This window comes from Hylaeus anthracinus, unplaced genomic scaffold, assembly GCF_026225885.1.
Source record: "Hylaeus anthracinus isolate JK02 unplaced genomic scaffold, UHH_iyHylAnth1.0_haploid 11989, whole genome shotgun sequence".
Classification (NCBI taxonomy): Eukaryota; Metazoa; Arthropoda; class Insecta; order Hymenoptera; family Colletidae; genus Hylaeus; species Hylaeus anthracinus.
The window spans coordinates 9206831-9230932 of NW_026534337.1; the positions used below are offsets into that span (position 1 = coordinate 9206831).

The 24102-nt window shown below is 38.6% G+C and overlaps 2 protein-coding genes and 1 long non-coding RNA gene across 4 annotated transcripts in view; 1 reads left to right on the plus strand and 2 right to left on the minus strand.

Moving 5' to 3' along the window:
- The window catches only part of LOC128887934 (plastin-1), a 38086-nt gene extending 34999 nt beyond the window's left edge, over positions 1-3087 (plus strand). For both annotated transcript variants that reach the window (XM_054144449.1, XM_054144448.1), the window contains exons 2-4: positions 251-681; positions 982-2197; positions 2525-3087. In XM_054144449.1, coding sequence (XP_054000424.1) covers positions 251-681; positions 982-2197; positions 2525-2719 — 1842 coding nt within the window. In that variant the 3' untranslated portion in view covers positions 2720-3087. The remainder of the gene's footprint in view (positions 1-250; positions 682-981; positions 2198-2524) is intronic.
- Positions 3088-8306: 5219 nt separating this feature from the next.
- On the minus strand, positions 8307-12076 carry LOC128887946 (uncharacterized). The gene is made up of 3 exons (XM_054144469.1): positions 11915-12076; positions 9707-10338; positions 8307-8703 (listed from the first exon to the last, which is right to left on the minus strand). The coding sequence occupies exons 1-3, from the start codon at positions 11943-11945 to the stop codon at positions 8473-8475; spliced, it is 894 nt and encodes a 297-aa protein (XP_054000444.1). The 5' UTR covers positions 11946-12076; the 3' UTR covers positions 8307-8472.
- Positions 12077-18995: 6919 nt separating this feature from the next.
- The window catches only part of LOC128887961 (uncharacterized), a 6371-nt gene continuing 1264 nt past the window's right edge, over positions 18996-24102 (minus strand). Inside the window, exons 2-3 of the long non-coding RNA XR_008460122.1 lie at positions 23685-23772; positions 18996-20489 (exon numbers count right to left, since the gene is read on the minus strand). This is a non-coding gene — a long non-coding RNA (uncharacterized LOC128887961). The remainder of the gene's footprint in view (positions 20490-23684; positions 23773-24102) is intronic.

Consider the following 24102-nt stretch of genomic DNA (forward strand, 5'->3'; position numbering starts at 1 on the left):
CTCTAAGCACCAGAAAAATCTTCTTAATTCCTGAAGACACTAAGCATCAGAAATTTCCAAATCCTGAAGACTCTAAGCACTAGAAGCCTCCAAATCCTCAGGTCAATAACACCAGAAAAATCCTCGTAATTCCTGAAGACACTAAGCACCAGAAATTTCCAAATCCCGACACCTGAAGAATCGCAAGCCTCGAAATCTCCTCAACTTCCGAAGAAAAGAGCCTTCTGAAGATTCTGGCTTCTTTCTCCAGATCGACGAGAATGGGGACGGCTTCATCAACCTCACGGAGCTTCGGAGCGCCCTGGACATATGCGGGTTCAAGATGCCCGGATACAAGGTGCGCCGGATGATCGAGGAGTACGACGACAAACAGAGGTCCGAGCACAAGGGACGGCTGTCCTTCGAGGAGTTCGAGAAGCTCTGCAAAGAGCTGAAAGCCAACGAGTTGGGGGCCACGTTCAAGCAGGTCGTGTCCAAGAAGGAGAATCTAGAAACGTTAGGAGGTATTTCGGAAGCTTCCAGCGAAGGTACCACGCATTCGGTTCGATTGGAGGAACAGTTGGCTTTCAGCGACTGGATCAACACAAATTTGTCCCATGATCCTGATTTGAAGCACTTGCTGCCCATCGATCCCGAGGGCAAGGCTCTGTACGAGAAGGTCAAGGACGGAATTCTACTCTGGTAAGTCTCTTTTGGCTTGTAATTATTATTCGATATAGTTTTTTAATTTTTGTTGACCCTGGACTGATTTTGAGCCGGTTTGATTCTTTTGGGTCATCTCTGATATTATTTTAAAGGGATTTGAATTGAGAAGGTTTTAGTATTTGTAGAGAAAAATAATGTTATGATCAGACTGTGAATTTGATGAATTTATGACGTCTCGATGCTCGACTGTCAATCCAGGGACCATATTAATTTACCAACGTTATTATGCTACCTTTTGTCCCCAACAATGACCTAACCACTCGTTTCCAATTGCAGTAAAATAATAAACCACTCTTGCCCGGACACGATCGACGAGCGAACGATCAACAAGAAGAATCTAACCCTCTACAAGAAGCACGAGAACCTGACCCTAGCCTTGTCATCAGCTCAAGCGATCGGTTGCAACATCGTGAACATCGACGCTCACGATCTAACGAAAGGTTCTCCCCACCTCGTCCTTGGCCTGCTATGGCAGATCATCAGGATCGGTCTGTTCAACCAAATCACCCTGGAGAATTGTCCAGGCCTTGCCACTCTGCTCCAAGACGGAGAGCGTATCGAGGACCTATTGAAACTCTCTCCAGAGTCGATACTTCTGCGATGGGTGAACCACCATCTGGAGAACGCCGGAATCGCGAGACGGTGCAACAACTTCCAATCTGACATCACCGACTCCGAGATCTACACTTATCTCATCAAGCAAATCGCCCCTCACACCGCCGGAGTCACTCTGGAGGCGTTGATGGAGCCCAACCACACCTCGCGAGCGGAGATCATGCTCCAGCAGGCGGCCAAGTTAGGCTGTCGCAGCTTCGTAACCCCCAGCGACGTGGTGAACGGCATATACAAGCTGAATCTTGCGTTCGTCGCCAACATGTTCAACAATTACCCAGGCCTTGACAAACCAGAGAGCAATATCGAAGGTTTGGAGTCCCTGGAGGAGACCAGGGAGGAGAAGACCTATAGAAACTGGATGAACTCGATGGGCGTGATGCCTCACGTGAATTGGCTCTATTCGGACTTGGCCGACGGTCTGGTAATCTTCCAGCTCTACGACATCATCAAGCCAGGCACCGTGAACTGGAACAGGGTGCACAAGAAGTTCACCAAGCTGAGGAAATTCATGGAGAAGCTGGAGAATTGCAATTACGCGGTGGAACTCGGCAAAACGATGAACTTCTCGCTGGTTGGTATCGCCGGCCAGGATCTGAACGATGGAAACGCGACGCTGACGTTGGCGTTGATCTGGCAACTGATGAGGTCGTACACCTTGTCGATTCTTACGTCTCTGGCAGGCACCCAGGGCAACACTCTGGTGGAGAAGGAGATCGTGCAGTGGGTGAACTCGAAGTTGCAGGGCGCAGGGAAGACGAGCAGCATCAAGGGCTTTCAGGATTCATCGATATCGGACGGGAGGGTGGTGCTCGATCTGATCGACGCCATCAAACCGGGCACGGTCAATTACGAGCTCGTCAAGGAAGGTGGCAACGAGGTAAGATCGCCTACTGGCCCTTGAAAGATGTCTCGAAAGGTATTTCGAAGGGTGGCTTTGTTGAAGGTGGTCATTTATGCGCGAGAAATGAGGCTAGGAGTCGTTAAAAAAGAATTTATTCTTATACAATGCAGTTGGTTTGGTTTAAATCATTTTTGGAATGTTTTTTTTATGGTTGATTCATTCCTGTTTTATATTAGCTATTGATACTAGCGAATCCATCGTGATACTCGCTACCTCTCGTATTCCAATCCACTGTCCTCCTGGAGCCTCTTTGTCCTCTAATCGATGGTCGTGCCAGCGTGACTAATCGCGGTTGCGTTGCAGGAGAACCTGGACAACGCGAAGTACGCGATATCCTTGGCCCGGAAATGCGGAGCGCGCGTTTACGCGCTGCCGGAGGACATCACCGAGGTGAAACCGAAGATGGTGATGACGGTGTTCGCATGCCTGATGGCGATGGATTACGTCCCCAACATGGACTCCGTGAAGCAACAGAACAACGTGAACAACGGTCAATAATGTCGCGCGAACGCGTTAAACGCGCGCTGTGCGCGAGAACTGTCGACTGGGTCGCGGTTGCCGCGGCACACCGTGTCTCTTCTGCGAACGTAATAATTGTATATACCTAGGTTAGGGTAGCTTGTTTTCCAAAATGAAATCAGGTAGGGCGAGAACGAAGGAAAGAAACGAAGACATCGTTCAGCGAATCGCAGCTAACGATGGTTTAATCGCAGAGATTATATAGATAGAGCGAAGATAGACCCTCTTTAAGTCAAATGTAAAATTCGAAGATAGAGAGGACAAATCAGGAGAGATATTCCGTTTTTGTCTAAGCTTCCGCGTGCATCAGGGTTTTAAGACTTGGTCGGGAGAAGCCATGGAAATTGAGGAGATACCATTGGAGTGACATTTCTCCTCAATTCGTATTCTCTCCCATCGAAGTTTCTGAAGTTGTTAGAGGACAGGCGTGCACACTTTTTTCTATTAGTATTAGCGTCACACTTTCTCGACTGTCTTACTTACTCTCTCTACATAATCTCGTTGCGTTTAACAGCTCCTTAGGACCGACACCTTCTGTGATTGGGCCTCGTTAGGTTGTCAGCAGAACCCCGGGGAACCTCAGAACTTTGAGGAAGATAATAGAGTAGTATCCATGAAGATGATAGTATCTATAACGAAATTGATATCAGTACACAGTATATACACAGAGTCTTTGCAACTGTCTCTTGTGGCCATTTTTCTACTGCTGTAATCGTGCGTACTTGATTATTTGGGAATTATACAGTTTTTTCTAGCATATTCACAGCGGCTGAGTCGAACAAACATTTTTTTTGTCAAGCATACATTAACACGTTGACCGCCATGTCACACACAGTGCTCTTCACTGAACAGCTAAAAAAATTAATTCTGAAAGTCGAGTATCAAAAGAAATGAATTTAAATGAAATTTATAAATTTTACTAAAGTTACTATGTAGTTATTATGTAGTCTCCAATAGTTTAAATGATATTTAATCTTAGCAGAAAGTTTCAAGAATACTTGCCTGGCAGTCAACGTGTTAAATTGCGACTCGTTTGGAGGTTTTCAGGAAATCCTTGAACTTCTTTGTGATTGTAAATAAACAGTGATACGTATCATTATGTAAAGCGCATACACGACTAAACAAACGAGTAACTTGATCCATCTATGTTTATAACATAGGAGTATAAGAGTATAGAGACACTGTAAGTAGTCAGTTGCACAGATCCTATATCTCCCATCGATGCGAAAAGCGTAGGAAGCGTTGAAGAGGCCTGGAAAGGTCGTCGAGGGTTTAAAGAAGCCTGAAGAGTTCATCAAAGGGTTAAAGATTAAGTTACCAGAGGTTTCTTCGTCGATCGACCGATAGGGGTGCCAATCCCACAAGGTGTTAAGTAGGAATCCTCGAGTTCCTAGGCCTAGCGAGATTTTATCGAGCTTTTGGAGTCCCTGCTTGGTCCAAGATATGCTGGGCGTAGATCCTGCTAGCGAGCTTGAAGAAAGTCATCGAACCGTGAATAAAGATCAGACGGATCGATTACGGTAGAGCGTTTTCGGTTTACCATGAGCACCTTCTGTCGTTAGTATCTCGACAGAGTGTGTCCTTATCGACTGTCGGTCGCCAGAAAATTGTATCGCGTGATACGGTTAGAGATATCATAGATAGAGCAGGGTAGATACGGTAAGTGGAAAGCCTGTACGTGGAGATGTCCCACCCGTTAGAAAGAAAGAAACACCGCGGTAACTTACCTATCTCTGTGCTTTTATTAATGTGAATGTAAAATTTACATGTAATTATTAAAAGTAAACGATAACCACTGTTCATTAACATAAAAATGATAGAAATATGCCCTGGCAGACAGAGACGGGTAGGATACCGCGGTTTTCTTTCTCTTTTTAACTATAGTAGCTCTGTTACTCTATCTGTAATATCTCTATGGTGATACAGGATTCTCCTTCTCCCATCCGCAATCATATCCTTGTCTCCGCGTTCGTAACTAGGGCTAGAACTATTTGAACTGATTAACATTCGAATATTTTATAACGCCTCGAGTGAACTTGGAATGCTATTATTCGAATCAGAAAGTACTCGAATACTTGCGCCAGGGTTGGGACTACTCGTCGAATCACTGTACACAAATGTGTACTGTAAACATCCAGATGTATTTTTGTTTTTAACGCTAGGTTCACCGAAGCTCTCAGTGTCTTCGCTGCATTGTTTATTTTTGTTCGACAAATTTGCCGTGAAGGCAACATTTAATCGCCACGCTAAATATTCATATTTTCGAATATCTAAATGTTCGAGTAGTCTAGTACTCGTAATTCTCCAAATGTTTCATACAGAGTAACAGAACACAGAGTCACTAGACGAGTAGTCCCAGATCTACTGTTAACGCGATCCTAGATTTGTATAAATCGATTTTGTAACAATCTCTCTGTCAATGATGCTAAGAACAATAGTCAACGAAAATTGAAGCGACGTCGATTGCATCGAGACATCCAGATACCCAGAAATTCGAATACTATTCGGGCATGTCTACATACATCGAGACTTGGCAAATTCATCGGGTAATCTATCGCCAGGTCGATCGAAAGCTGAATCGACTCGATGGAAACGAAAATAATTAACGTATACCGGATATACGTGACTTTCAGATTGTCGACTATACAGGTCGTTCCGTATGAAACGCTGCAAACTGTTTTTTGAAAAGTTAATGTAGATATCGACTAAATTTTTCTTAGAATTAAATAACGCAACGGGTCTTAGCGTGCAATAAATTTCTATGGAGTGAATGTTAAAGAGAAAAAGAAGAGTATCTATTGAAATTTGTTAATATCTTTTATAAAACTGAATAACATTTACTTAAACCGCTCTTTTTATTATGGATTATATTATTTAACTGTAGGAAAAATGAAGTAGATATTTTCATCAAGTTCTACGAAAACAGTACACGGGGCACCTTGTATATAAATAAATATACATATGTAGGAGTTATTGGATAAACAACTAACTCTCTCGACAAACGCACGCTCTCACCCGATCGTCGTTCCAACGCCACAAGCGGAGGCGCCGGATTCAAACCCGCATCCCACATACATATATATATATATATACATATACACTATATTTACATTTTTAAATCATATATATATATGAGATGTATACACGTATTTGATACAGCGAGCGTGAAATTGTCATACTTTTACAATGACAATGTCTTCGATCAATTAATCAATCAATTCAAGGGAAATTCGCGAATCAACGGCGAAAGTTGTAAACTCGTTTAGATAACACGCTTGGATAGCTTTCGACGCACGAATTACCATAATTGTTCGTCTTGGAATCATTTCCTAATAAATCGATATCTCTCGTACCGAGACGAACGTTTTTAATCTACGAATTTTAAATTTAGCCGAATGATGCATTTTATACCGATGCTTGAATGCGTTTTAAAACACAGAATTGTTCACGAGAGAATGAAAATAAAATGATACACGCTGCCAATCATTTAAGGGAGCATTTATAAACGTCGATACACCAACGATATCGAAATGAACGCACAATGGTCATTATTAATTATCGAACGCAATAACGATCGGATGTCTATGCAATATTTGACGATCCATTCGAACGGAACTACGTACTTACGTATTTAAATGCGCAGATCGTTGCGCTGGGTCCTCTTGATGCGTTTCACTTTGAAATACTTGGAAATCATTTTGTGGTTTTAAGGGTTACGATAACTGTGCACTATCACACGGAGATCTGGGTTAAGTCTGAGTTAGGAAGATCACTCCGAGGATCAGGGGAGACAAAGTAGGATTGTTCGAGCGGATAAAATTAATGGCGTGATTTGAATAATGGGCCTACTTGAAGTATTCAACCGCTGTTAGAATAGCGGAGCTCTAGTGAGCCATATAAACTCGACATCCTGTCTCGGGATTATCTGGAGCGTTTCTCGCGAATTTACACTGGGAAACAGAGTCTAGTGCACATTTATCGCGATATTTGTTTGAACTAAACAAAGACTAAATGGTTAGTTAATGGATGAGCTACGAAGATTAAAGGAAAGACGATCCAGCGAGGCATCGATAAGAGTGCAATTCGTCGATGCTACTTGGAGCATTCCTATGAAGAAACTCGCACTTTTCACCGAGAAGCAGGAATACGTTAACATGTAGACCATCGTGTATAGATGACAAGGTTTTTCGTTTTTAGAAATTAATTAATCTGGATAGGTTTCTTTAATTTGTTAGAAATTGAAACGTTTAAATCATATAGTTTTCAATTCTGTATGAAGAAAAACTAAGCCTGACAAAAATGTCCGCTATAAAATTCCCAGTATTAGTCTGGCGGTCAACGTGCTAAAGTATTCCTCTTCCAATCTTCCCAACTTAAGTTTAACTAAATATTGCTTTTACGTAATCCATTCCACCGAGCGAGCATATCTCACCTTTTGTTAGCCAGGATGCGAAATTGCATTCCGTGTGTCCTGAATCGACAAAGTTCGAATTGGAGGCGCAAAGACGTTCACGATGCTCGAGGCAATTTCTTCTTTTTTCCGTTTCTTTGTTAAATAAATTGTCACGCGTATCGAGACGCGAGTTTAACCGAGGGCCGTTTGCAATCTGCACACCTAGATGTAAGGTTTAGTCACGTGGATAGGTTTCGCTTTATTCGATAAAACGGAATTACAAGAAGAGGATAAACAAATGAATTCGCGTAGATGGTCGTCGACTATACGCTGAACATACATTTCGAATCAACTACGTCAATCAATTTAAACTTACAATGAACCGTGAACCAAGAGCGCGCGCGTTCACGGGTCAACGTACATATAATTTAATGTAACCGTAATTTAAATACAAAGAAATTTATCTAACTCGCCACGACTCCTTTTTTCAGTGTCTTGTGCATGCGTTTGCGTGGATTTTGTATGTTATTTGCGAGTGGATCTTTCTTTCAAGAATTTATTGTTGTTTATAGCTTCGTTAGTAAGAAACGCCCAAAAGAGATATCTTTGTTTTTCCATTTTACATTCATGCATCGCTTCGATAACTGGCATATTAAGATATTCAGATTAAACAATGTCTGTTTTAAGAAAACAGTTTCAGAATGCCAAAATTTACCGTTACGATATTACGTTTATTTTATTTTTTATATTATTGAACTATATCTCGGATTTCGTTTGTGTAGCATCTGTTGTTGTTGATTTACTGTGTCTATGGTACAGAGTACGCTTTCTGTGATAGAATGCAGATTTTAGAGTTTAGAGATGGCGCACTTGATTATTTCAGGCACGATCAACTGCAACGTATCCTGAACCTAATCAAATTAACTATCAAACTAACTATGCTTTTTCAAGTTCCCTGAAAGTGAGAAAATGTGAAAAAAAGAGCTCCCCAAGTAATTACATTCTTGTTTACAGTAAACCAATCGCAATTTGCCCATACAATAATATACAGTAGCTCTTTCCCAGATCGTTTGCGGTTGAAAGCACAGAACTCGATGGAAAGTTTAATTTATTTAAACAGGTTCAGTTGGGTTTAGGGAAAAGAATACTCGATAAATAAATGAACGTAACAACTTCATGGGGAAACACAGCTCAGAAGTACTTCTACATGCGAGTCGCAAACTTCGGCTGTGTGCAAATTTATTAAAACTCTTCTATATCAATGGTCGACGATCTTATAGCGAATTGTACTCTTCTACTGCGGAAGCCTCTCCGTTGGAACGTGTATTCGCATCGCGTTCTACATCAAGAAATTATGATGCATGTCCTCGCCGAAACTTAGGGTCGCGTCCACGTCGTAGGTCAAGCAAGGTAGCTCCTCCTTGGCTGGCTTGATGGCCACCAATTCCACGCTGGTTGTGTCCAGAACGGCGATGCCCTCTTGGGTACCGATATTCTTTATCTTAATATTCATCTGAGTGTAGCTTCGGAATGCGTCAGCCTTGATGGTCATCTTGCTCACCGATCGCCTCTGAAAATAAAAATCAATTTTAATTGGAACCATTTTATGCAACGTCCGAGATCCTCGGCTGTGAAGTATGAAATATAGGTTTGCTTTGGTTGATAACGAATGTTCTTGAAGATTGTTCAACTCTTTTAAAATGGAAAATTGATGAAGGATTATTGTTTAATGCAGTCATATTATTTCTCATTTTTCATGGATTATTGCCGAGGTAACTTTTTTGGTACTAATACTAACTGTAACTGTTCATAGGTGTTATTTATAATTATATTCTTTCCTTCCTCGATGTTTTTATTTATATTTTCTTTTCGATACATATTACTTTATCATTCAGTGTAGTCGGCTTATTGTTAGAATAAGTCTTAGAAGTCCTGTATTAAATCCTCTACTACGTCACTTGTTTTCGAGCACTAGCTGTTTCAGACGGCTGAACAGTTTGGTATTTCTTTCAAGAGGATCTCAATGATCATCTCTTCCCTTGTTTCCCAACGAAACATTGAAATCTTCCACTGTGAGGCCCATAAATCTGTACCTCTGGGGCCCTGAAAGGAACCATAAATTGCTCAAGCTAGAAGGGCCCTAACAGAGGCAACTTTTAGCAATTCAAGCTACTCGAGCAATTTTTGGTTTCTTTTCAAACTATAAAGTCTCGAAACAATAGGTCCTCTTCCAACCAAAGAATAAGCAATTTCTAGCAATTTAAATTATCTCAGTATCTTATGGTATCTTTTGAAACTATAGAGTCCCAAAACGATAGGTCCTCTTCCAACCAAATTATCAGCAATTTCTATTAATTTAAATTATCTCAGTATCTCGTGGTTTCCTTCAAACCCCTAAAGGGTCCCAAAACCTTGAGTCCTCTCCAAACTCGAAGGATCTCGATACTCCCTCCAATCATTTTCCACCAAAAAGAAATCCTCTACACTGAGCCCACAAATCTATACTCCGTGGATCCTCAAAAAATCCACAAACCCCGTGACTATCCTCACCAACGAATCTCGTGTCTACGTACATGCCTCGTGTCCACGTCGTGTCTAGCGAGAAGCGTGTCCTCGTAGCTGACGCATCTCCTGTGCTCCGTCCTCTTGTTAACAACCACCGTGGCGTCCTGGTCCATATTCGGCATGGACAACACGTTCAGTTCGTAGTTTCGTTCGGTCTCTGGGTCCGGCGTCGACGATCTCTCGTCTCTGTCGTATTCCAGAACCGTGAACAACGTGGCACACTCGCCTAGCACGTAGTTCTCCATCGCCATGAACGCTGGGAAAGCGTTTGCGTTTTGGACGAGGTCCGCACCGATGCTCAACTCCTTGACGATGTCCCTGATCGTCAGCAGCTTCCCGCTCTCCAACACCTCCGTGAAATGCAGGCTTTGTACCCCGCGACGGTTGAACTTGACGAGGAAGGGTTGCTCGATCTCCACTTTTACCGACTTCTCGTCCGTTGCGTTCATCTCGAACGTACCGAAGCCACAGGACAATGTATCCTGGCTGTGCGGTCGGCAGGTGAGGTCCGTGGTCATTCTGACGAGGCTAAGTGGTTTCGTGCTCAGGTCCTTAGTTATCACGAAGGTCTGATTGACGTGGTAGACGAATTCTGGCCCGTAGACCCATTCGCTCATGTCGTTCACGGTGACATTCGCCGCTGAAAATTAGGGAAATGTTTTAGGACGATACTCGTGTAATAATTCGTGTAATAATGGCTTGTAATTGAAGAGTATCAGTTATGGGTAGGATTCTTTGTTGTTAATGGATAGTAGTCGTGCATTCGTGTCTGGTCCGAGTTATAAATATTTACGAGGGAAGCTCAGCAATTGAATTTGAATTTTTGGGAAAATAAAGTTCACGAGGACCTAATCTCACGGTGCCTTGATCCATTTTAACCCAAAATACAATTTTAAGAGTGGAAACACGTCTTCGAAATAATTCTGGTTATTTATATTTTCGATAACTGTTCTGAACATTTTTAATATTCTGTGGCACTGTGGTAAGAAATAAAGAAAATTGTAACTCTTGATTGGGTAAACGGATTTCAACGATCAAAACGAGAAACTGCGTGTCTTCTAGTGAAGAATTTTTCAAAAATATGGAACTATCCAAAGAGTCTATTTTTTTAGTACTTTTTGCCGGAAAACTTATAAAAAGTTGTCTAATATTAAAAAATTCATAGCTCTCTTAATAATGAACATTTTGGATCGAAACTTTTTTCCGTGGCAGATCTCACGGAAACCTACGAACAACATACAGAAAATTTTTCTCTAAAACGAAAACTCAAGTTTTTAAAAATTTAAGAAAGATTTTTTTAAAAATTCGCTAAGAAGTCGCCTGTCGATTTTGGTCAAAATCTGAAATTGTGTATAAAAATTATTTTTCACTTCCTCGGTCAAAACGAAGCACATTTCGTTAAATAACATATGGGCGCAACTTTGATTATTTGTGAGAAAAAAATTCCTAGCGAAAAGAAGAAAAAAATGAATCTCGAATTTATAAGAATTTTATAAACCGTTCCCGATATCAGTAAAAATATAAACAACCAGAATTATTTCGACCATTTGTTTAAATTGTCAAGTTTCATTGGATGAACTACACAAAAATTCCGTTTCATTATACACTCTGGTCTTAATTTAAATTAACATTCCCTTCGGCTGCTGCACATCTAAACTTCGAAGAAACTATGAGATCAACGTCAAACACAAGCAATATCACGTGCATGGACTAATTCATAAACTAAACGTATCACAATGAAATTCACACGGAAGATATGCTCTGTTCCATTAACAAAACAACTATCAAACTTCGTCGCAGACTATCAAAGAGTTTGGAAAATGGACCTCACAATCCCCCTGTCAAAAACACAGACACTTTTCGTTGTAATAAATGTGCTAGCTCGTATCCACAGATATATTCAATAAAAAGCTTCAAGCATGGATGAAATCATGAGAAATCGTTTAAATGGTAACAAGCATTATTTTCCCAAGAATTTCCAAAGAAAATGGAACACAGAAATGAATGAAACGATCTCGATGCAACGAAAGCCCATGATCGTAACCAAAAAGCAAGCATGCACGGTTCACGAAACGATGAACGAGGATAATCGAGGGTCTGATATTCAAATTATTGTTTAATGCTCGTTAGAAAAAGGCTGGCGTTGATGAAGACGCGGTAAGGTCGGCACGGAAGTCGAGGCTTTGAAGCTGATTAAGATTAATTCGCTTACCGACCTAGAAAGAATGGGATTAATACGAAGTTCATGTTGTTGCAGCGTGTTTAACTATGGAATTGCCCTCCTTGCAGTTGAAAGCTCCTTTATAGCGGTGGCCGCAGTGGGAAGAATTACGATGCACACGAGCCATCCTCGTCTTTGGTCACGATTGCGTCTGATGATTCCATGTGTGGACCTTCTCTGCGGCGCAGTTGAAGGTGCATGCGTCTGTACACACGGGCGCGAGCTTGTGTGTGCGACCAGTGCACGTCATTTTTTAAACTCTGCCTTAACTCGAGCAGGTTGGACAAAATTAATCGTAGTGTTCCTGAATGGAATTTCTTGAGGAATATCTGATAATATACTATACTATGTGGTTTTATTTTTCTTCCGAGGGAGTTTACCAATTTTGGGAGAAAATCTAAATTTTTCTAATTGTTAGAGTTGGATTTGGAATGTTAGATCGATAAGTGGATTTTTAGGCCAAGTGGAATTGGAATTTTTCTTCTAGGGGAGTTCAACAATTTTTGGGGGAAATTCGAATTTTCTTCAATTTGTAGAGTTCCATTTTCAATGCTGGATCGATTAGTGGAGTTTTAGTTCGAATAGATGAGAATTTGAATTTTTCTTCTGGCGAGGAGAATCCACCATATTTTTTTTTTTTTTTTTTTTTTGGAAACTTGAATTTTCTCCAATTTTTCTGTTTGTTAGAGTTGAATTTGGAATGTTAGATAGATAAGTGGTTTTTTAGGCTAAGTGGAATTGGAATTTTTCTTGTGGGGGAGTTGAACAATTTTTTGGGAAATTCGAATTTTCTCCAATTTGTAGAGCTCAATTTTCAATGTTGTGTCGATTAGTGGATTTTCAGTTCTAATGGATGGAAATTGGAATTTTTCTTCTGGGGAAGAAGAGTTCACCAATTTTTTAGGAAATTTGAATGTTTCCCAATTTCCACGATTCCATTTACACTGTTTTGATTGACAAGATTTTGAATCCGAATGATTGGGAATCGAAATGTTTCTTTTAGGGATGGAGAATCCACTAAATTTGTTGGGAACTTGAATTTCTTCAAAAGATCTAAATTTTCTCCAATTTTTACAGATGAATTTGCAATGTTGGATCGACAAGTGGATCGTTAGTCCAAGTGGAATTGGAGTTTTTATTCTGGTTTAATTCCAATTTTCTCCAATTTTTACAGTAGACCCGAGACTTTTGGTCAAAGGAGTTCATCTTTTTTGTCGAAATTGTCGGAATCTGACCGAAATTTATTTGATAATCAGTACGACCCAGTACGAACAGCGGAATTAGTTGCCACTTTGTTACTTCAACGACCGTAATCTGTACTATGAGTGGCTCGTGTTGCCGAAGTGTTATTCTATTAGACTTGTTACGTAGTTAATGCAAGAGGTCACTCTTGTCTCGTTTGGATTATTACTTTCTGAGAAGTTCGCCGACGAGCGTGTCACGAAAGTCTTCCCAAGGAATACTTCGGGTTTGGTTTTCTAATGGAACTTTTGCAAGAGGGTTTTCTGAAAATGATACAAACATCAAAAGATATTCACGATACTTTATCAAGATTTTATCCAAGTTCTTTTCAATAAGGAAAATTTAAGCATACCTTGTCTTCTTTTTCATTTTCAGTTACCGTCCAAACACATGGTTTGTCTCGTTATTACATTCGCACTATTACAATATATTATATAAATATACAATTATGTACAGTCAGTGTAAAAAGTATTCGTACAGCAACCAATTTAAAATAAATGGTTTTTATACGAATACTTAATACACTGACTGTAAATGTATGATATATTTTATCGTAGTAATAATGAAATATTCGCAGGCATTCACATGTACATTTATATTGTTTGCTTCCCCGCGTTTTTTCATATTTTTCTTCTCTATATTCGTCATTTTTCTGGATTTTGTACATTCCTATTTCTTTATATGCACTGGCCATCTGGAATAACGACGAAGAAACCTAAGGGCTTTACGAAAATAAATAGAGTAACTCTCAAGAATAGTGTACACCAGGGATTCTCAAACTGTGAGCGATAAATTGTAAATATGTAAAATGTAAATGTAATATGAAAAAATGTAGGAGAAAGAAAAATAAATATTGGTGAAGTATAATAATAAAGAAATTAAGTCTTATGAAATAGTAACACTTATATTTAGTTAACATGTGCCACAAAATGTAGTCTGTCTAACATATTTCAGTTTAGTCTCATATTGATTGATATTAGGAGCCGACGAAAATAATGTGTATACTAAGGGAGCCGCGGGTCTAAAAAGTTTGGGAACCTTTGGTCGACGCTATTTTCCTTGAAGAAATCGACGCTTGAAGTCGACCGTCTTTATAAATCATAGACAAGAAAATTATTCTCCAAACTTCCACCCAACTATTATCTACCTTGACAAATTAATTCTTACCTCCTCCAGCCATTCGACCAACTCCACATTTTCAAGTAACCAAGCTTGACCTCCGCATCTTCAAGTAACCAAGCTTGATCACCACATTTTCAAGTAACCAAGCTTGACCTCCACCGCCTCCTTTCCACGATTTCGGTTTTATTCCGCTTCCCTTTCGGATCCACTCGGAGCTCCCAAAGAATTGTCCACGCGTCGTCTTCGGAATACCTGCGCGATGCAACACAATTTAGAACCACCCCAGGCACGCAAATGCAAATTAGCAAACCCTCTCCTCGATGGGGAGAACTTGAGTCGAGTTATTAAATACCTTCAAAGCTCGTCAGGGGAAGTTTCGACGGACGTGCATCGTCGATCATGACTACTTGCCAGAACTGTATCGGACGAAACAGTTTGGGTCCGTTTTCCGCAGGTGGAAACCGCTCGAATCACCGAGGTCGACGAGTTAATTAAGGCCACGCGTTAGTTAATTTGGCGGTCACGGTTCCTGAAGACAAGCTCACCTCCCGATGGCGTTCCGACGCTTCCACTTGTCCAATTTTCAGCCGTTCCGAGATTGATCGGGTGTAAACAGAGTATTAGGTGATACGCGGGTACAGTTACAGGCGAAAGTATCCGGATTGCTCCTGAAAGAAGCTTCCGCGTGGTGTGTTATAGGTGTCGGGGGTAGAAATGATTCCTGTGCCTTTATATTCGATCATTTGTAACGAGACTGAGGAGTGTTTATTCATTTATGATACGAGATGATGTAATAAACACGTGGTGGACGTAAGCAAAAGGTGTGCGGACTTATACAGAATTAAATAAGAATATTATTAATTATTATTAATTGTAGAGTATATTCGAAATACATCGTGTATATTTTTAATTGATGAGATTTTAATGTTGATTAAGTACATGAAGTGTGTTACAGGGTGTGTGGATACTTTTGCAGGTAACTGTATAAATTCGCACGAGCACCGTCAGCATACTCGAACAAATAATTCGAGTATGGTCGTCATTTATTTTGGAGCGATTGGGAGATTTAGTATTTGATTGAAAATAAATTTAAATTATCCATTACAGTGATCACTGATTCTTAATCTACAAGTTCTCAATTTCATAATTGTATTTTTTTTTTTTTGTTAAATGATAGAACGACGAATATACGTAATTGTTTGTTCCAAAGGAATTTAAAATCAATTAATTTTGATTTTTGAGTACTTATATCAGAGGAAATTAGGGATGGACGTAATAAAACAACAAAAGCTTGTTTACATTGTTTACATTTATCTCGAATTTTATCGATACATCAAGTACACTCATAACATTCACATCAAGTGTTACATAAACATTTATCACATCCATATGGTGAACTTCTAGAGAATGATTTCCATTTATAATTTGTATGGATTTTCCAAAGTCCATGAAATCAACAGGAAGCAACGCAATCTCTCTTTTTTTCCAAGTTTAAAGAAGACTTTTCCAACTGTAATGAAACTTAGCTAATTATCTTAGCTGTCGGTTAATTTATCTTTCCAGCCGATGAATTATCAGTCTGATCGCATCACAAAATTGAAAACTGAATTGCATCGAATTAGAAAAACAAAGTAACGAAACATTGCATCGAGGAGCAACGTACAGAGAAGATTTGGTCACTAAGCGCTGTTATCTTTTTCATTTAATACACGATTATACTTCGTGGGTTTACTACTTGACATTAATATTCATTGAATGCCATTAACATTAATTAGACGATATTTTAACATAGAGATACTTTTATCAGCGATACATAACACGTATGTTCAGATTCGTGTAGTATTCCATCGAAACATTACAAGTATCGAGTAATATGTAGTAGCTACATGCAGACAAATACAATGATCGTTCTTATTCGATATTTAATAATAGTTTTGTATTTCAGGAATATTAATATCCGTGCCCATTAACATCCCAATTATTTACGATTATTATTATGTCGACTAGAATTTAAATAGCGTAGTACAAGAAGATGGATCTGCCTCGGAGATGGGAAACATTTCAATAACGAGAAACAAGCGATTAATTGTTCAAATAAGAGTTTACATATTTAACACATTAAACGCCACGTCACCCACGTATGAGTGACGGAGCTTTTTACTAAAGAACTTCAATAAATAATTTAAAGGAGTAACTATTGATGAAAGCAGGTCTGGATAGTATTCGTTAATCTTGATGAGAATTAAAAAATAAGTAATACGACAAATATTAGATTCTATAGTTTCTAATTGTCTCGAGACGAAATTTTAGTTCTGTGGAGACTTCCATGCGAATGAGTGTGGCAGTCATCGTGTTAACTCGAAGTATAGTTTCATTTTAATCCTTGTGTAATTTTTCAAGCATTGTGTTTATTATTTCATCTCTTATTATGAGCACACATAATCGTCTTTTGCAAATGGAATACATGATATGGATCGAACGAATAAAAATATCTTACTTCTCCTTGTAATAAAAATAACGCTATTCGCATCCATACCTATAGTTCCATCAGGTCTCATCTATAGTATCTTCTCGTTGTAATAAAAATAGCTCTCTTTACATATTTTACTGACCACACAATAATTTTATAGGAACTACACATCTATTTACATTTTTACTCGTTCGATTTATATTCTGTATTCTTGCCATAAGCCAACAAGAAATTCTTCACGGTTCTGATACCAACAAATTCTAACAATGCGTATGCTATAAAAAAGCATTTATCACTTCTCATTTACGTTTACCAAATAATACTTATATTATTCGCAAAAGACGCCAAGGAGGCAAAAATTATAATTTTGAGAACCTCTGAACAATCCATTCTAAAAAATCATGACTGACTCCAGGTTTAGTTTTAATTACCTAGCAAACCTATCGATAGTTTCATTGGACAATTTATATTATATTTATAATAATTGTAATTATATATATATATTAATTTATAATTATATAATTATATGTATATATATATAATTAATTTATAATTGTCACCAAACAAATAACACCTTAGAAGCAGTTCATCTTTCAATTTTTGTTTGGAGAAGAATTTTCCCATTTCTGTTACAGACCAAATCCATGATAGACATATAATATATGATAAATAGTCAACGTTAATTCTGTTATAGACAGCTACAATGCAGTGATGGGCAAAACCCTAGGCTTGGAATAAGTCTCAAGTTTGTCTCGTTTCCTCTTTTAAATATTTTCCAAAGAAGGGAACAAGACAAACGTATCAGAAAACTTCAGATTTATTCCAAGCCTAGGATTTTACTCGTCACTGTTACAATAGACACACGTATTACAGACATGGTTATTGACAAAGTGGAGTACTTCTGGCTTGATCTATCGTACGATCATCTTTTCGACAGCAATCCAGATCCTAAATCGGCTATTTTATCGCGCGTTATTCCATATTCAGAAAAATAGATTCCTGTATAATATCACTCTATCTACTCGGTATTCAGTCGTAATACGTTCCCCCTTTGTACTAACTGTTTCTCTTATGTGCTATAATCAACAGAAGTACGATGAAAAATGTTTATAAAAATATCACTCTTTGGGCGGTTAAATGTGGTTAATTTTTTTCTTTCTCGTTGAAGTGTAGCGTCATTAGTCGAATAAATTATAGCGTGAGCTACTCGCGCTTGAGTAGGAATTTGACGAGCAACGCAAAGTAGAGCTTGGGACTAGTCGAGCTTCTCTGTATTCAAGTATTCGAACGTTTCTCTGGCGAGGTATTCGATTATTCGAGTACTACTCAAATACTAATCGAATACTTGACTATTCTATTGCATCCGACTACTCTTCGTGCATTATTGATTTCTGTTGATATTTCAAACTCAATTCAGGTTTTCTGCGGCGAATTCAATTTGAATATTCGAATATTTCTCGCACTAATCAAGTATCTAGCTCATAGAATTAAATATCGGATTCTTCATGTTGGTTCTCCTATCAGGCTGTTAGTTTTATTCAATATTTCAATAAGGACGTTCGAATACTCGAATGTCGCACATTTGTACCATTCGTATACATATCAAAAATATTTGTGCATTAAATCACCCGATTAGACCCAGCCCTAACGCAAACATATGCACACGATGACATGAGGTATTCGGACTTGTTACGAGCGGACCCAGACAAAACCTACTCTATATGTATAACGCACTCGGTTCCATCACAGACTGCACTCGCTTATCCGGAGCGATTCACGTTTCTTATCAACGAACGGTTGATCATCATTTTTCCACAAAAATATCCTATTTTATATTCCGTGATTATTTTATACAAGCAAACAAAGAAATCCCCAACAAATAATCTTTGTGAGGGTTCTATTTTTTAACAACAAAACGCGTGGTGAACTTTTCAAAATAATCTTTCACGTTTACTTGTAATCACGTGCACCATCGTTCAAAATAAAACAATCCATGCACCTATGTATTCGATATATGTTTGTATTTAGTCAAAAATCTTCTTGGAGAGATTTCTTCATTTGCTTGCATAGATTAATCAATATATATTAACTTTTACTTAGTCAATAAACATTATTTTATATTAAAAATATTTTGTTTCTGCGCTCTAACTTCTATATTATAGTTGTCACATGTACTTACAAGGCGAGGCAAATGAAACAGGCCACCTGATTGATTCAGTTCAGATAAAGAATAAACTGACTTTTGTGTGTTTTTCTTAGTTAATGGACGTATTATATATTCGGAGATTGAAGGCTTCTGATCTTTGGTCAGTTAAGAGCTCCATTCTGTTGCGGTGTATGGCGAGCACGTGACTCAATGCCTCTTCTATGTACGAAGACACTAATATTCAAGACTAGAAAATTACTCGAAGTTGTTTAGGTGGCCTGTTTGCAAGCGCTTCGCCTTTGTCACTAATACACAGAGTGATGCGAGAAATAGGATCGAAGAACGCAAGAGTACTCGTAGATGTAATCAAACAGTGAAATTCAGTAAACCTAAATCGAGTAAGAACAGGAAATGAGGAGTAGCTGAGACGATTCTGAACTATTAGGTTGTCCTAAAAGTTTCTTCCGTGACTTGCATTCAGTTATTTTGTGTGGCACTGTTCATATAAATAGACAATCTAATTTCTTAGATGCTAATATTGGAATAGTAATGAAGCAAAATGAATCGTACGCAATTCAATAACGTAACATTAGACATAAAATATTATGTATGTATTACTTATTACTGAAATGGAAGAAACTTTTAGGACAACCTAATACAATTCCCTTTGCAAGAATGTAGGATGATGGTTCATTTTTGAATTATTAACGAAAAACCACCGACCAATCACAGATTAGCTCGATTAGCGCGCTGACGTAGCCAGCCACTCGGGCGCTGTGATTGGTCGGTGATATTTCCTTAATAATTCAAAAACGAAGCACCATCCGACATTTTTCCAAAGGAAATTGTGGTTCAGAATCGTCTCAGCTACCTCCCATGTCCGGTTCTTACAGTAATTCTGGGATACTGTTGACTGTGAATTTTATCCATTTGTAGTATACGGTTACGTGAAAAACATACAAAATGTATAGAATATGTTGGATATAATCTCTTATTAACACGTTGACTGCCGGACACATATTCTTGACAATTTCTGCTAGGATTAAATATTATCTACACTATAGGAAACTACATAATCAAATGTTTATCGTGGTATTTATTTTTGTAACCATCAAAATTCATGAATTTCATTCAAATTCATTTCCTTTCATGCTTAACTTTCAGAATTAATTTGTTTACTTCTTCGATATATATATATATATGGGTGACGTGGCGGTCAACGTGTTAAACATAATAATTTATCTTTTATTCTTTATTCGAAAGTAAATAAGATCGTTTCTGAATAAGATTTTCGACCATCTTCGACACGTGCTCGTGATTCGTCGATCCTTCAACACTGGTTCTCGCAGTGTTAGAAATGTCTGGTTCGCTTCTATATCATTAGATTGCTCATGGTGCAGACGAGAAGTAAAGAGCACACCAGAACACAATCCAAGAATCCAACAGGTACATAGCTATTTCTACTTATGGGCATCATGGAGTATGCTGTGTCAATGATGGTTCGTATGATCCAATATGTGAGATAGAAGCAACGTATGTCCACATCGAACGTGAAATTGAAATTCTGCTCCATTTTTCTCCGATTGAACGCTGTCAACATGAGCAGAAGTCAAAGTAAAGTAGAAATCTCTGTCGTCCAATCGTTCGATTACAAAAATTATCCATCGGGACATGTTTCCTTGATCTTCTTAGGGCTCGTTTGGTACATTAACTCGGCCACCATGGTTGTTTCAGCGTCACGGCGGCTATGCGAGCTACTGGCACCAGTAGTTCGCATACTCGCTGTTTGCTGGAATGTTCATGGTGTTCAATGGTGCATTAGACGAACACTGAGATGATTACGAAAACGTTTTACGACAGTTTTGTAAGGGAGTGATTTATAATTTATAAGTTATAAACGATGGAATGCTTGACGATGGAATTTTTGCGAAGATCGACGAATGAAGCTGAAGGGGGTGGGGGTGGAAAACGAAGTTACGATTGTATTGGAATGCCTTCAAATGGATTTGTAGATGAGTCCATTTGTGTCCCTGTTATATTTTTAAGTTTTATTTAAAGTTGCGACTTTGACAAATAGAAATTATTAATTGGGATACTCTAATGCAATACTCAGAACCAAACATCCCCAATGTTTGTACCAGGGTGTCCCAGAATATATTGCACAATTTCCCATCCTCGTTTCTATTGTATCTTAAATTTGTTGTTGTAGTTAAAACTAGATCGACTACAATTTTTAAGTGGATTATATTTTCTGCGACACTCCAATGACATGTAGAGATAAAACAATGTTATTGAGGATGAAGAAGATGAGCGTAGCAATTTCTCGTTTGTGTTGTTCGTAGAAATAACTTTTGTATGAGTAAAGATCGTACGAATAGATTCGCGTTTTCGTTACACTATCGCGTCCAATATCCATCTGGATTGTTGGACGTCTTTTTGTACTTTTTTTCAGGGCTCGTCAAGCAAATTTTGCTATCGATAACTATCATAAAATGTTTCCATTACGTTCTCAAATTACCCATGAAATTAGGTATAGATTTTCTGTGTGGACCATTGCTATAATCACAGACCGACCTATAATCACAGAAACCGTATACATATTTTGGTCTAATCATTATTTTAATAATTCTCAAATTTCTTTAGCACATGAACAAGTGTTTTGTTTTTTTTTTTTTTTTTTTACAAACCTCTCAATTCATATTTTTTGAGAAATATAATAAGATGTATTTCTCGATTTAAATTTGTTACAAAATACGATTTCAATTTACGGTCGATAAAGACCGTAACAAAATGTGTTAGTTAATCTATATCTCACAGAGAATCCAATGAAATCTCTCCTTCGATACTTTCTGACAAATGGAATAAAATACATTCCCCAATTTATATCTCCATTCGAAGTCGACAAGCAAAGATTCGAATGTCCATTCGACAGCGACATTTCATTCAATAACTCTAAACAAATATCTCCGAACGAATTAGAAGCCTATGGCTTATCGAGAATGAATCCCGATCACTTGATGCAACAAATTCGGTTGCTCTTCAGACAGGGAATGATAACCTTGATATGCGAGTTTTTAAAAACGAACTTGACCATCTTTTGAATCACGAACGGACTCAGTTTGCTATGTCTATAGTGCAGCTTGTGCAGGACGACGCTCTTCAAGCTCATTCTATTCAAAATGTCTCGCATCAGGGTCAAGAGATTATACAAGTCCTCGTACGTCAGGTGAACGTTATGAACCATGTAGAACACATGATTCATGGACTTGTCCTCGAAGGCTCTAATTATGAACGGTAAATTCTTTTCGATATTAAGAAACGTATTAGCGAGTAGATCCATAATTTTCGTGTATTCTGTCAGGTGGGCCTCAGTCAGATCCAATATGGAATCTGGTTTTTTTTCGTCCGTGACCAAGGAGTTCTTGATCTCTCTAGATCTCGAGCGATAGCTCCTCGCGAAGTGTCCGAAACCCTCGCGAAGGTGTAACGTGTCGTTATCGTAGAAGAACTCTTCTATGTACCAGGTAATCATTTTCTTCGCAGACATTCTCAGCGTGTAGGGGCAGCAGAAGTCGTCCTCGATCACCACATCGTCGATGCTTTTCGTCACAGAGAACGTTATTGACAACATCGATGGGATCGACGAATAACAAAACGTTCTTGTTATTCTGTCTTCGATGTCCTTTTCATTTTCGATGAACCTGTTCAATTTCTTCATATCGAGGTCGAGTATCATACGATTCGACAAGGTCATCACGTGGTCGATGATCGTTCTAACTCGGTACACCTCTATGCCGATAGTTTCTGCGAATCTTTCGACGAATGTTGACAATACTTCGTCATCGTTCTGAGAGTCAACGTCTAGTCATGAACAGGAACAGTCAGAGTCCCATTCTGGGAAGCTGACGTAGTTCAGGGGTTTCGTGACGACGACGCCCGCTTGGATCACCATTTGTATGATTTGCAAAGAATTCTTGCTGATTATTAAACGGAGTTTCTTTTTTAACGGGTTGTTCTTACAGTACGAACACGTGTCGTAGTCTGATACAGGCGCCAGGCTTTGTTTGCTAGGTCCAGGCTCGCTAGTTGACGGTCCAGGGTCATTCGTCGCCATTCCGCTACGGTAATTTCGTTCGTTTGGGTCAGTCTCGAGTGGGGCAACGTGCGTTTTTACGTTAACCGTTTGAGTGTTGACCCTAGAAAAGACTGAGCCACGAATTGCCACGCGTTGGCCTGACTCTTCATATCATTTCATGGGTAAGGAGGGTGTTTAATTGTTGGGAAATTTTTAACAGGAATATGTAGTATGCAACGTGGAATTGTTAAGCTCGTTTGTTTTACAATCGTTTCTTTCTTCTCGATGTTTCTAATAACATTTATGTTACGCTTTTCTAATCCTTTAAAGTCCAAGCTTCTGTAATTGATTTGCTTTTCGACTAATTCATTTCTTAAAATTCATTGGTTACCTTGTTAAGCAATCCTTTGTCTGTGAATATTTTAGAAGCACACCGATATGGACGTGCTGTTACGAATAATTGATAAGAATCTACTGCAACGATATCTACCATTGTACGAAACATTGACAGAGGCCCCTGTCAGTATAAATTATTAATAGAACATAATTCTCATCGAATGGTGTACCGAATATTCAACAAGTTTTCGACATTCCACTTCTGTTTTAATTGTAATGATAATTCCTATCATTTACATTGGATCTTTTTGTTACAATTACGATCGACACTCAAAGGGCTAAGGGTGGTTTTTTTTTTTTTTACGTGCACTTACCTGCTTAGTAGAGATTATCAGGAGATCAGAGAATTCTAAGCAACTCAAGCAGTTGAAGACCCAAAAGTTTCGATTGGTGGAATTTTACCTGTGCACACGTAAAAGATCATTGTCTGATGGTCTAAATCTGGACTCCAGGTGGTTAATAATTGGACTGCGGATCTTTATGCAAAATACAATCTTCGCGAACGTGCTTAGGAAAATTGAATCTAAATAGGAATTTATTTTATTCTGGAAAGATTATAACATGAACTTTACTTTCAATTCTTTTTTTATATTCTTGCATATTGTTTGCATTTTGTAGGTTCTTGCGCATTCAAATTTCATATATGCATCATACATATGTGTATATTATCATTATTTCATATATACATCATACATATACGTATATTATCATTATTTCATATATGCATCATAC